At 47.0% G+C, this 14,951-nt stretch overlaps 1 protein-coding gene across 6 annotated transcripts in view; it reads left to right on the forward strand.

Annotated features, from left to right (window-relative positions):
• Positions 1–14,951, forward strand: part of SCUBE1 (signal peptide, CUB domain and EGF like domain containing 1) — a 193,241-nt gene that overhangs the window by 88,928 nt on the left and 89,362 nt on the right. For all 6 annotated transcript variants that reach the window (XM_083503331.1, XM_083503332.1, XM_083503336.1 and 3 more), the window contains one exon: positions 9,454–9,579. In XM_083503331.1, coding sequence (XP_083359457.1) covers positions 9,454–9,579 — 126 coding nt within the window. The remainder of the gene's footprint in view (positions 1–9,453; positions 9,580–14,951) is intronic.

Below are 14,951 nucleotides of genomic sequence, written 5' to 3' on the forward strand. Positions count from 1 at the left end.
TTAACTAACATCACCTTGTGAGTTTATGGCAGTTTTAAAATCTGAAACTTCCTGATCCTGAGCTCTGTTTCTTTGACACTATCCTCAGTCAGATCAACTGACATATTACCCATCCTATGCCTTTGCATATGTTGGACTATAAATCAAAATTGTAATTATATATCTTAAAGAGTTCTTGCAATAAGCAATGTTACGATAAAGCACTAACTGTTCACTACCATAGTGACATTTACTGACTGGCCAAAAGGGTGGTGAAAATTTAATAATAATGAGTAATTAATTTGTGGTTAAGGCACCTGGTGTGTAAAGTCTGAAAAGGGGAAATCCCATGAAGCATATGCCAGGATCTTCGCCATTTCATCCCTAACCTTGTGATTCCCAGAACAATTCAGTTCTAACTACTAAGTTTCTTCGAAATGTTAATGAAAATAACACAAGTGCAGTTGCATATCTTCTGTTGTAATTCGCTTTTCTTCATCTGTTCTGTATAAAGTGCTCTTTTAAAAAAAATCTCACATCTTCATTTAAACCACATACAAGCATGGTGTACCTGCTTGTTCCGAGTTGTTACTGATTTTGCAACTAGCATCATGGCTTTGATAGGAGTGTTTTATTTAAAGTGTCCTGGGTTTTAAAAAATGTAATTGCAGCAGATGTTGCTCTGGATTTTCTCTCTCTTTCAGGCACTCTGAAGTTTTACTTGGTCCCCCCCCCCTTTTTTTTTTCTTTCTGCCTCCTGGACAGGTACATGAAAGGGAAATCCTTGTATAGTCAAATGTTTGTTTTACTGTCTAAGGCTGACAAAGGGCCCTTAGCCTGGGCTGATTTCTTCTTGAAGAGCTGTAATTATTCATGGGAAGGGAGGGGAGGGAGCCTTTGTCACTAATAGGCTTCTGGGTGCTTCTTGAAACGGGCTTTTATTATTCCTTTCAACATAATTTTCTACTGAGGAGGTTAAAAAAGAAACCCTCCTTCTCTGCTGTTGAGCGATAAAAGGTAATTGTCCTTTCTTGAGAGCTCTGATGCTGTTAGGTTCCTTATGTGTTTTAAAGGAGGTTTGCAGAAAAAAACAAACGATGTTCTCGGTGGAATTGCCATGACAACAGTCCTTTAGAAATAAACATTCTGGCATTGTTATTCCAGACACACAAATGCGAGGGGTGGGGGAGAGCAGCTTTCTTTTAAGCACAAACAGATTGTGCCCCTTTAAAATGCACTTGTGAACTTTGCTTTTCTCAAGATTTACATACTGGTTTAGGGCAGAGAAGATTCCAGCATCTTTTACATTCTGTGTACATCCCATTACGATACTAAGTGAAAAAATGGTGGCGGGGGTGGGGGTGGGGAGAGGCAGCAGTGGTTAAAAAAGACATAAACATATCCTTACCCAAAAGAACAACAACCAAACACACCTTGGTAGATATCTGAGAACTGACTACGGCAACCAACAGTAAAACCACCGGTCATGAGGCAAAATGGAGTCATTTTTGGCATTCTAATCTAGTTATGCCGCTAACAATTGCTCCTAAGGCCGCAATCCTGTGCACAATTATTTGGGAGTAAGTTCAGCCGAACTCAGTATGACTTGCTTCTTGGCAAACATGCCCAGTCTGGACGTTAGCTTTCAGGAGCGCTACATAAAAAACTTCTGAATGGACTTAGGTTGAAAATAAAGCACCTGTGTCTATACTGCATGTACAGTGGTACTCGGGTTACAGACGATTCAGGTTACATACGCTTCAGGTTACAGACTCCGCTAACCCAGAAATAGTGCTTCAGGTCAAGAACTTTGCTTCAGGATGAGAACAGAAATCGTGCTCCGGCGGCGAGGTGGCAGCAGGAGGCCCCATTAGCTAAAGTGGTGCTTCAGGTTAAGAACAGTTTCAGGTTAAGAACGGACCTCCGGAACGAATTAAGTACTTAACCCGAGTGTGAGGGTTTGATTAGCTGCTTGTGCGTGAAAATGTGCTCCCTCAGAGTTTGTGCGACCCCACAAACCTCCGTGTGTGACGGAGCTCCTCAGACATGTCTGCTCTAGTCACTAGTAGAGTCCGACAGTGGCTGTCTGCGGAAGCGTTTCCAGCAAAGAAGTTCCTTAACGGAAACGCGTCTCCTGGACTCACGGCGTGACAGTTTCCGGCGAGGTGTGGGTCTCCCTATGGGAGACTCCGATACCTCCCCACTGTTCTCGCTGGAAGCCTCCCTGAGCCCTCCCTCCTGCTCGCATTCCCTCAGAGACCCACTCCTCCCCCTGCTGGTCCCTGCTTCAGCAGTTGAGTCTCTTTCATCCTGCCTGAGTCCCTCCACCACCTGATGCTCTGATGGCAGTTCCCTGACATCCACCTCCCCTCCAGGGCCCCCCTCACCCCCTCCCAATTCCTCCCCCCTGGGAGGTGAAGGGCTAAAACCCCGAAACGAATCTTCCTCATCTTCTGACGTCTCGAACAATTCTCTCCATCGATCGTCGTCCTGGCCAGCTGAATCCTCCTCCTCTTCAGAATCTGGGAACCCCTCCAACTCCTCTTCCTCGTCGGTGGTGGCAAAGTATTCCCTTCGGAACCTCGCTACAGGCTGAGGTTTACGTGGGAACCTCTGATGAAAAGTCTCTATTAAAACCTCGTCATTGACATCCTCTGCCCTAACCCAGGTGTTTTCCGACTCCGGTTCCCCTTCCCACATTACCAAATACTCTACTTGATCTCCCTTCCACCTGGAATCGAGGATCTCCGCTACATGGTAGCTGTGTTCCTTCTCCTCCATTGCTGGTCCCCTAGTGACCCTCCCCTCACTGTCTCCTCTATACGGTGACAGCAACGACCTGTGAAAAACTGGGTGCAGCTTCATGTGGTTCGGTAACCGGAGCCTGAAAGCCACTGGATTGACCTGCTGTATGACTTCAAACGGACCCAGCCTTTTGGGTCTTAATTTCTTACAACCTCCTTTGAATGGCAACCCTTGGGTTGACAGCCACACCTGGTCCCCCACCCTGATGCTTTCACCTTCCCTTCTGTTTTTGTCTGCCTGCCTCTTATATTCCTCCTTAGCCCTGTTTAAGTTGAGTTGGAGCTGGCGATGGATCGCTTCCATTTCTTCCACGAACTGTTCTGCAGCTGGAACGCTCCAGTTCTCCCCCTCCCCCCCTGGGAAGGCTCTGGGATGGCACCCGTGATTAGCCAAAAAGGGGCTCATCCCCGTGGACACGTTCTCTGCATTGTTGTAGGCAAATTCTGCCAACGCCAGCTTCTCCACCCAATCATTCTCTCTGTCATTAACATAACACCTCAAATATTGTTGGAGAACCCCATTTGCTCTTTCCGCCTGCCCGTTGGTTTCAGGATGACGGGCCGTCGAGAAATTAACCTCTACATGCAGTAAGCTCATGAGCTTCCTCCAGAACCTGGAAGTAAATTGTTTCCCTCGGTCTGAAACCACCCTCAAGGGGGCGCCATGCAACCTAAACACATTCTCTACAAACAATTTGGCGGTTTCTTCTGCTGTAACCGCATGTGAGCAGGCTATGAAGTGGGCCATTTTAGTTAACAGGTCTACTACAACCATGATGGCTGTTTTCCCTCTAGACCTTGGCAGATCAGTCATGAAATCTATTGCCACTGCTTCCCACGGTCTCTCAGGTGTGGGCAGTGGTTCTAATAAACCAGCCGGCGCCTGCCTCTCCCCCTTGGCTCTTTGGCATTGTTCACACCCTCTCACATACTCCCGCACATCTTCCCTGACCTTGGGCCACCAAAATTCCCTGGTAACCAGCCACATGGTTTTGTGTTGCCCAAAGTGCCCTGCTGTGGGGCTATCGTGCAGCTGCTTGAGTACCTTCTCCCTCAATTCCCCTTCAGGTATATATAACGCTCCCTTATAATACAATGCCCCATTTCTCTCCTCAAAACCACCGGATTTGTCTTCCTCCCCTCTGAGATCCCTGAGTTTCCCCTGGGCGTATGCATCCTGCACCGTACCCTCTACCAATTCCCTTTGCCCCACCAAAGTCGCCCCACACACCCAGCGGTCCTCTGGAATGATATGGGTTTCTTCGGGTGCTCCCTCCCCCTCCAAATATTCAGGTTTGCGTGAGAGAGCGTCCGCCCTAACATTCTCTGGGCCTGGCACATAACAAATCTCAAAGTTAAATTTGGAGAACTCTTGGGCCCATCTCAACTGCCTTTGGTTGAGCACTCGCGCCGTTCTCCAGTACTCTAGATTTTTATGGTCCGTGCACACTTGCACTTTATGTTGTGCACCAACTAGCAGATGCCTCCATCTCCGGAACGCCTCATGAATAGCAAGCAGTTCTCGGTCGTACACCGTGTAGTTCCTCTCGGATTTGTTCAGCTTTCGCGAGAAGAAGGCACACGGACGCCACTCTGACTCCTCCTTCCCCGGCTGCAGAAGAAGCACCGCCCCTATGGCTCTGTCAGATGCGTCTGTTTCAACCCTTAGCTTCTTTCGTAAATCCACATGCAGAAGTTGTTCTTCAGAGGCGAAGGCCCTTTTCAGTTCCTCAAACGCTCGCTCCGCCTCCGCCGTCCATACAACCTTCTTCTTACTGCTGAGACAGTCAGTGATGGGCGCCGTCAGATGGGCGAAGTTGCGGATGAACTTACGATAAAAGTTTCCAAACCCTAGGAACCTCTGCACATCCTTCTTGGTTTTGGGTGTTTTCCATTCCAGCACTGCCTGTACCTTGCCGGGATCCATGGCCAATCCCTTGTCTGACAGGCGGTACCCCAGGAATTCCACCTCCTTGGTATGGAACCGACACTTCTCCAGTTTGACCCACAGCCTGTTGGCTTGCAGTCTGCTCAACACTTCTCTGACGTCTCTCACATGTTGCTCCTCATTCTCAGAATACACCAACACATCATCTAGAAAGGCAACGCAATTCTTGTAGAGCAAAGGGCCCAGCACGTGGTTCATAAAAGATTGAAAACACGCGGAGCCTGCTTGTAATCCAAATGGCATAACGAGGTATTCAAACGCCCCCAAAGGGGTAAACATGGTGGTTTTCCATTCATCCCCTTTCCTTATGCGTATCAGGTTGTACGCCCCCCTTAGATCCAGCTTTGTGAAAATCTTTCCCTTCCTCACCCTGGTCAAAATATCATCAATTCTGGGCATAGGGAACGCCACCGGTTCAGTCACTGCATTTAGCCGCCTAAAATCACATACAAGTCTCGGCTTGTCCGCATTTTTTTTGTCCACAAAGAACACTGGGCTCCCCCCTGCTGCTTTGGACTCTCTGATGAAGCCTCTCTTCAGGTTCTTGTCAATGAACCCTCGCAACTCCTGCATTTCCCTGTCTGACATGGCATACAACTTGCCCACGGGAAGCTGTGCTCCAGGGAGTAAATTGATCTGACAATCAAAGGGTCTATGAGGTGGTAGTTGGTCAGCTTCCTTCTCGCTGAACACGTCGCTGAGATCTGCATACTGTGGTGGTACCTTCACCTTCCCCATTACTTCAGTCCCTGCTAGGGTGGCTTGGGCCCCTGCTGAACCCTTCTCCCCTTTGCAGTGTTCTAGGCAATGTGCTGAACCAAAGGACACCACTCTTTGATGCCAGCCAACCAGCGGATCATGTAGAGCTAGCCAGCTCATTCCCAAAATAATGGGAGCGCCTCCCAGGGTGGCCACATTAAACGCTATCAGTTCTGTGTGCCTTGCCACCCTCATTATCATTGGGACAGTCTGCAAGCGGACTCCTCCTCCCAACAACTCCCTGCCATCAATCGTGGTCACCTGCAGGGGGTTGCTTAAAGGGATGGTCTGTATCTGGTGTTCAGCAGCAAACTCCTTGCTCATAAAATTGCAGGAGCTGCCTGAGTCCAATAGCGCCTTTATTTTTAGGGGGTGCCCATTCTGCAGCTCTAGCGACACTTCAATCACTAGAGCAGGTCGAGGAGCTTCTGGCACGGGCACTTTCACTGCTCTTTGGCCTGGCTGCAGTGCCCCAATTGTGGCAACCAGGCGTTGGCTTTTACCTGCTCCGCTCCCCCTTCTTCTCCCCCCTCAACAGCTCCCACCATCCCTTGCCATTCCTTCCTCTGGGGGCAGACTCTGGCAAAGTGGCCTGGCTGTTGGCAGAGATAGCATTTCCGGGGGCCCTTTCCCTCCTTCTTAGCCCCCTCGCTGGTTTTTGAAAATGCGCGCGCGCGCGCTGTTCCGATTTCCATCGGCTCTGCCGGCGGGAAAGCTGGCTCAGGAATGTCTGGAATGCGGAACTCCTTCCAACGTTCCCCTCTCCCTTCCCGCCTCTCCAAGGCTCTTGCCTCCTGCCGCGCTCCTATGGTCAGCGCAGATTTGGTCAGCTGATCCATAGACTCCGCCCTGGGGCTCCGTGCCAGCTCGTCTTTCACCCCCGAAGAAAGACCTTCTTCAAATAGCATTTGAACGGGTGCCGCCGATAAATCCCAACTCAGTCTGTGAATCAGCATGGTAAACTCAGTCCAATATTCACGGACAGATCGACTTCCCTGCTTACAAGCCATTAGCTGTCTGCGCACCACCCCTTCCTCAATATCGCTGGAAAACATGATATCCATTGCACGAAAGAACTTCATTGTGTCCTTTAGTATGTCATTGTGCGTTGCCATTAGGGGTCGAACCCAGTCTCTAGCCCCTTTCTCAAGATGCCCAATTACAAAAGCAACTCGCGATTCCTCATCAGGGAACTCATCGAACTGCACATTAAGGGCATATTGCATCTCTGTCCTAAAAGCATGGTAGTCCTTGGGGTCCCCCCCAAATTTCTGCACCAATCCTGGTACCTTTCTGGGGAATTGAGTGGCTCTCCCCTTCTTGTCTGCATCCTGAGCCCTTCTCTCCTCCAGCCTCGCCGTCTGCAGCGCCAATTGAACCTCCAACGCTCGGTATCTATCTTCCAAGCTTGGACCAGCTCCAGCCCCTGCTCCTCCGGTTCCGGTTGGTTCGCTCATGATGCTTTCTCTTGCACAGGCAGCGTACAAAGACTGTCGGACTGCTGTGAGGGTTTGATTAGCTGCTTGTGCGTGAAAACGTGCTCCCTCAGAGTTTGTGCGACCCCACAAACCTCCGTGTGTGACGGAGCTCCTCAGACATGTCTGCTCTAGTCACTAGTAGAGTCCGACAGTGGCTGTCTGCGGAAGCGTTTCCAGCAAAGAAGTTCCTTAACGGAAACGCGTCTCCTGGACTCACGGCGTGACAGTTTCCGGCGAGGTGTGGGTCTCCCTATGGGAGACTCCGATACCTCCCCACTGTTCTCGCTGGAAGCCTCCCTGAGCCCTCCCTCCTGCTCGCATTCCCTCAGAGACCCACTCCTCCCCCTGCTGGTCCCTGCTTCAGCAGTTGAGTCTCTTTCATCCTGCCTGAGTCCCTCCACCACCTGATGCTCTGATGGCAGTTCCCTGACACCGAGGTACCACTGTACTTTCATCTTCCAGTGGTAGAGGATGTGATTTGCAGGCAGAAGGTCCCAGGTCCAAGACAAGATAGCAAGGATTAGAAGCTGATCTCGGTATAAATCACGTTTCCTGGGTTCCTAACAAGGACTGACCGTACAGGATTCACCATTTTCAGCAATGTGATTCCCACCTCCACCCCATTTTAGAGGTTTCTGAGGACTTGCAAACATTCCCATGTAACTTACTAACATTGCCCTCAGTCACACTCAATCCTGTAGCCAAGAGGTTACCACACTTTGGGGGCACATTTTGAAATTTGAGAAAGCACTGGTGGTGATGGTCACAAAATGAGTGCCATGGAGGGGTGTGGCATAACACAAAATTAGAGAGACAGCCACTCCTTTTAACCTTATGTTTATCATGGGGAGTGAAGTGTGTCCCAGTTATAGAGCTCCTCCATCTCTCCCATCACCCCGATGCTGTTGCTGTCTAAGAACAGCAGAGAGCATTCCTCAGTAGGAAGGAAAATGTACTGAGGAACACCAGTCTCATTCCACACAAATCACCTAGAAGGTAGTGTTCTTTCTAGAGGGCTAGAAACTTACTTTTTTATATAAAGAAACAGGAAGAGTCTGGAGTACCTGCTCAGGGGCACCACTAGACCTGGGCACCTGGTTGGAGACCCCCTGATGCAGCCAAATCTAATTGGCTTTATAGCATTATGGCATCACCCACCCACAGGTCCCTGATTAAGTGGGACTGTCCGTGTAACTAATTCAGGAAGAAGGAAGAAGCAGCAGCAGGTAAGAAATAAGATTTGTTCCTCTGGTTCATTTCCGGCATCTTACAGTTCAACCCCCGGCTTAATTTTGCTCCAGTTATTCCGTAAACAGTTCTCATTATTTGTGATTCACATCAGTCCCGTCTTCCTAGCACAACTAGGAATGGGAACATAAAGGCTCTGTATAGTACACCTGGTTATCTTTTATGTCCCACTGTGGTCTCTAGTCTGATTTTGCATGTTTCAAGCAGTAGCTTGATGGATGGCGGCTAACAGATTGAGGTTGAATCCTGACAAGACAGAAGTACTGTTTGGGGGGGACAGGGGGCAGGCGGGTGTGGAGGATTCCCTGGTCCTGAATGGGGTAACTGTGCCCCTGAAGGACCAGGTGCGCAGCCTGGGAGTCATTCTGGACTCACAGCTGTCCATGGAGGCACAGGTCAAATCTGTGTCCAGGGCGGCTGTCTACCAGCTCCACCTGGTACACAGGCAAAGACCCTATCTGCCCACGGACTGCCTCGCCAGAGTGGTGCATGCTCTGGTTATCTCCCGCTTGGACTTCAATGCGCTCTACGTGGGGCTATCTTTGAAGGTGACCCGGAAATTGCAATTAATCCAGAATGCGGCAGCTAGACTGGTGACTGGGAGTGGCCACCGGGACCACATAACATCGGTCCTGAGAGATCAGCATTGGCTCCCAGTACGTTTCCGAGCACAATTCAAAGTGTTGGTGCTGACCTTTAAAGCACTAAACGGCCTCGGTCCAGTATACCTGAAGGAGCGTCTCCACCCCCATCATTCTGCCCGGACGCTGAGGTCCAGCGCCGAGGGCCTTCTGGCGGTTCCCTCATTGCGAGAAGCAAAGCTACAGGGAACCAGGCAGAGGGCCTTCTCGGTAGTGGCGCCCACCCCATGGAACACCCTCCCTTCAGATGTGAAGGAAATAAGTATCTATCCTATCTTTAAAAGACATCTGAAGGCAGCCCTGTTCAGGGAAGTTTTTAACATTTAATTCTGTATTGTTTTTAACATTTGATTGGGAGCCGTCCAGAGTAGCTGGGGAAACTCAGCCAGATGGGTGGGGTATAAATAATAAATTATTATTATTATTATTATTATTATTATTATTATTATTATTATTATTATTATTATAACTTGTAAAAGCCGAAATGAGCTCCCCTCAGTGCAAGGGGTATTTCTGCAATAAATATGTATAGAATTTGTTGTCATCTGGATTGTTTTCAGAATTTGTGCATTTTCTTTCTCTTTCTCTTTCTCCAGAGGGTATGAACTGTATGAACAAAGATCATGGGTGCGCACATATCTGCCGAGAGACACCCAAAGGTGGGGTTGCCTGTGAATGTAGGCCTGGCTTTGAACTTGCCAAAAACCAGAAGGACTGCAAATGTAGGTAGATGCAGACTAAATCTTAACTACCCAACATGCCTTAATTTCCACATTGCTGTTGTTTTATGAAAATCAAGGAATCCATTTCATTTCATTGACCTGTGGGTTTGGGTTAAGTATTTCCTGCCCATCTCGTAATCAGAGGCAGCATGTATGGAATTATTTGATGTATTTAACAACCATATTTTGATTGGATGGGTGAAGAAATTTGTATCCATTTCTTAATTCTCTGGTGTTAAATAGAACTGATAAATAGCGGAGGAAGTTGTTTCAGATTGCCATTTGAGGGTTGTTGTTTTTAGTAAAAATGAAGTAGGAATGGATGAACACTATTAGGGAAATTCTGTGCATCAGTCTGTCTAATAACCTGGCTCCCCTTTGAATATTGGTGCAGGAGTTATGCAGACCCCATAAGAAATTTAACTAAAAACATTGGTTATCTGACCCTGGTTGACCCACTTTGCTACTTTTTCAGTCACCCGGTCACCAGGTTCCTCAGTCTCCACAGTGCAGCCCGAAGGCTTTGCAGAGGTTCTTCATTCCCTCATGTATGCACATTGCATTCAAGTTTAGGTGGCATAACTGGAACTGTGGTTGATAGACCCAACATGGAACTCACAGACATATAGTGCAGAGCTTTCCAAACTGTTGTGTTGTGACACGTTAGTTTGTTGGCTGCAGTGTGTAGGTGTGTCTCCATTCATTTTGTTATTGCAGTTTATGCATATGTCCATATTTCTTATAAGGGATTAGTTTAAACTCCAGTTTGCTAGTAAAACTGAATTACTGTGTCACCAACATGAAAAGTTTGGAAAGCTCTGATATAGTGAATTGAATAGGGTGAGCCCTGAGAAACATTCACCATGGTGTGTTTTATTGCCATGGAACTGGAGCATATATGTGATGGACATGGAGAATTTTTCTATCAATTGACTGTATTAGGATTCCAGATCCTGTCCTTAGCAGCTGTTTCTTAAAGAGTTTTGAGGTGGGGAGAGGCAACACAAACATCGTTTTCCCCACTGCAGTGATGAGAAAACCTGCACCTGCAAAGAGTCTGGAATTTCTGCATTACTGGAGATCTAGAATCATAGAATTGTAGAGTTGGAGGGACCCCAAGGGTCATCTAGTTGAACCCCCCTGCAATGCAGGAAACTCAACTAGATCGCACATAACAGGTGGCCATCCAACCTCTGCTTGAAAACCTCCAAGGAAAGAGTCTCTTGGGAGTTGGTTCCACTGCTGAACAACTCTTACAGTCAGAAAGTTCTTCCTGATGTTTAGTTGGAATCTCCTTTCTTTTAGCTTTAATCCATTGGTTTGGGTCCTAGCCTCCAGAGCAGTAGAAAACAGGCTTGTTTCATCTTCCATGTGGCAGTCCTTTAAATATTTGAAGATGGCTACCATATCTCTCTAAGTCTCCTCTAGGCTAAACATACCAAATTCCCTGAACTGTTCCTCATAAGGCTTGGTTTCCAGGCCCGTGATCATCTTGGTTGCCCTCTTTTGTACACATTCCAGCTTGTCAATAACCTTCTTAAATTGTGGTACCCAGAACTGGACACAGGACTCCGGGTGTGGTCTGACCAAGGCAGAATAGATCAGTACTATTACTAACCTTGATTGAGAAACTATTTCTGATGCAGCCTATCATAGCCTTACCTTTTTTTCCTGCTGCATCACGAGGTTGACTCATGTTAAGCTTGTGCTCTACTAAGTATCTAGTACATTCACACGTACCACTGGCAAGCTAGGTCTTCCCCATCTTATATTTGTGCATCTGGTTATTCCTGCTTAGATGCACAACCTTACATTTGTCCCTATTGGAATTCATGTTGTTAGTTTGGGCCCATTTCTGTCTTCTGTGGCATTGGCAAACCTTCCCAGTTTGGTGTCATCTGCAAATTCGCTGAGCATCCCACCAGTAACTTCATCCAAGTCGTTTATAAAGACGTTGAACAACAACGGGCCCAGGACAGAATCCCGTGGCATCCCACTTGTCACTTTTTTTACAGGCTGACAAGGAATGATTAGTGAACATTCTGGGTTCAGTCAGTCAACCAGCTACAAATCCACCTAACAGTTAATATCATCCAGCCCACATTTTACCAGCTTCTCTGCAAGAATATCATGGGGTCTGGGTCAAAAGCCTTACTGAAATCAAGATACACTACGTCCACAGATTTCCTTTGATCCACCAAGACTTTATCGGGGGGGGGGTGAGATTTCTTTGGCATCACTTGTTTTGGAGAAACCCATGCTGTGTTTTAGTAATCCCAGCATCCTTTTCTAAGTTCTAGGACCTTACCTGGTATTGACATCAAGCAGACCAGTTGGTAGTTACCTGGATCTTCTTCTTTTTCCCTTTTGAAGATGGGGAAAACATTTGCCTGCCTCCAGTCTGCAGAGACCTCATCTGTTCTCCAATAATTCTCAGATATTATAGACAAAGGCTCTGATATTACATCCGCAAGCTCCTTTAGTACCCTTGGGTGTAGCTGATCAGACCCTGGGTGTTCCCTTACCACCTCTTCTCCTGTCATGGGCTTCACCTCCCTCCTTGCATCACTTATTCTGTTATCACCAGGTTGAGCACTGCTTTCCTTTTGGGTGAAGACAGAAGCAAAGTGGGTGTTGAGGCATTCCACCTTCTCTCTGTCCCCCAATAGCATTTCTCCATCTTCTGCACGCAAGGGACCTACTACTTTCTTGTTCTTCCTCTTGCTTCAAGCATTACCAAAAAAACCCTTTTTTTTATTTATATTTTTAACCTCTCTTGCAAACCTAAGCTTTGGCCTGCCTGGCCTTCTTCTTGTAACTGTTGGCTACTCGTGTATACTCTTCCTTCGTGATTTTGCCTTTCTTCTGTTTCTTATACAGTGGTGCCCCGCAAGACGAATGCCTCGCAAGACGGAAAACCCGCTAGACGAAAGGGTTTTCCGTTTTGGAGGTGCTTCGCAAAACGAATTTCCTATGCGCTTGCTTCGCAAGACGAAAATGTCTTGCGAGTTCCTGCGGGTTCCCCCCCCCTTTTCCCAAGCCACTAAGCCGCTTATCAGCTGATCCTAAGCCGCTAAGGCGCTTAACAGCTGATCCGCTAAGCCGCTTATCAGCTGATCCGCTAAGCCGCTTAACAGCTGATCCGCTAAGCCGCTTAACAGCTGATCCGCTAAACCGCTTATCAGCTGATCCGCTAAGCTGCTAATAGTGCTAAGCCGCTAAGCCGCTAATGGGCTTGCTTCGCAAGACGAAAAAACCGCAAGACGAAGAGACTCGCGGAACGGATTCTTTTCGTCTTGCGAGGCACCACTGTACATGCAGCCACACCGATTTCTTTAGGTTCTTCCCACTTCTCTTTCTTCCTGGAATTGTCCTCCTTCGTGCCTTCAGTACAGGAGTTGGAACTAATAGACTAATGCAAATGCATGAAGATGCATTATAATAATGTATGTGGCCTGGCAGATATACCAAGAGGTGGAGACTTGCCCAAAGCCATAGCCAGATAAGGATTTGAACCTTGGTTTCACACAGCTAAATCCAATGGTCCAATATACCACAGGGGCCCAGTATTACCAACCTCTGCAGCCACTTGAGAATCTTTCAACATGGAATAAAGGTATTGTTGGGCTTAACCATATGGCTGGACCCAACATGTGGCTGCAACACATTAGGTTTGTAAGCAGCTCCTGTGTGACCCCCCTCCTCTGAATCTGTTGTGATGGAGGCACAGATAGGAGATCCAGTAGATTGAGTTTTGGATATTATTCTGAATACCTGACTTCAAGTTCTCACCTAGCTGTAATTAAGTAGATGGTCTCTGGGATAATCATAATCTCTAAGCCTAATCTATTTCAAAAATGGGATAGCAGAGAGGGCAGCGGACACTGTCAAACCTTGATTTTAAATCAGGATTTGGGAAGCCTGTCCATTTTGGATTATCTTAGACTTAGACCATCAAACCTTTGGTCAAAAATGGATCAGGACATGGGGTCCTTAGAGGCCTCTGCTTCCTGACAAACCAAGTTCCTATGTTTCCCATCATCTTGAAACCCATGATGCAAGGATGGCAAAGGTGTGGGGTGTGGGTCCCTGCTGTGGCTATCATTGGGAAAGGTGCTGCCCTGGCCAGCTCCTTCCATCTAATAAGCAGTGTGCGCACACCAAACCCTGAAAATATGTTACAGTACAATGTCCAAAATTCACTGAATGCACATTCTTATGGTAGCTGACAGACCTAAAACAATATTGCTAATGTCCAAAGATGCACTGGGTGATATACAGTCACCTAAACATAATAGTTAGCATTCAATAGTTTGTATCCAACCATAAGTAGATGGGGAAATAAACATTTTCAGACACTCAGACCCATCAAAGATTGTCAGCAGTCTCACGTGCATGTTGCCCTTACTCCCGCTAATATCTCTTAGGAAGTATGTGATGACAAATTTGGAGCCAAAACATTGCCACTGAGAAACAAGTGGGTATCAACATCCTTGGGAGACCTCAGTTTTCCCAGAAGTACAAAACATAAAAAGCCTAGGCAATAAAAATGTCTCAAAGCCATCCAGCAGCTAGAACCATAAACAGGAGCCCTCCTGTTCCAATCCAGTGTAGCGTTTTGTCCTACTTATTTGCCAAATTTTAGACATTCGCAGCAAAAGCTAGGTGGACTGATAGATTTTCAATAAACTATATTCCTATTGATAAAAGTAAGCTATATAAACACATATGTTAACTGATTTGAGTGCGGAAAGCAATGCATTATTTATAACAATTAAGGCTGTGATTTTTCTAAGCTATTTAAGTGTCAGAAGTGCTTTGTATAGGGCGCACTTTTTCTAAGTGCTCAGTTTTCTACATGCAATTTCTGAGTAAACCTCACAGAACCCCCTTCAAATGGTATTATTTTCCCGTCATCACAGACGTGTGTGGGTTTGAGGCAGAGAATAAAGATACCTAGGGAGCTTACACCTGAAGCAGCTTACACCTGAAAACTCTACTTCGCCATTTTCTCTAGCTCATGCATGTCGTGGTAGCAAAAAGGCATGGCGTACAAAGACAGCACATTCTGTTGCCACAGGCCATGCATTCTGGCAACCACAAGAAACTCTCCTCTCAGATAGTCACTTGGGTGTTGCAGGAAAAGGTGTAAATGCACAAACTTCGCTCACTCAAATTTGGAAGTTGCTAAATAACCATAGGTGGGGTCATCAAACCATAAAAGGAAGAGGTCTGGTGGTGGTAAAGTTAACTGCCCCAGTTAGTTAGTTAGTTAGTTAGTTATTTCCTTTGTTCCTTCGTTAGTTAGTTAGTTAACACTGCCTCATTGGTTTTTAAAAGCTTTCATATTCTGAAGAACTAACAATAGAAAC

Source organism: Podarcis liolepis (assembly GCF_965112155.1).
Source record: "Podarcis liolepis genome assembly, chromosome: 5".
In the NCBI taxonomy this organism is placed as follows: domain Eukaryota; kingdom Metazoa; phylum Chordata; class Lepidosauria; order Squamata; family Lacertidae; genus Podarcis; species Podarcis liolepis.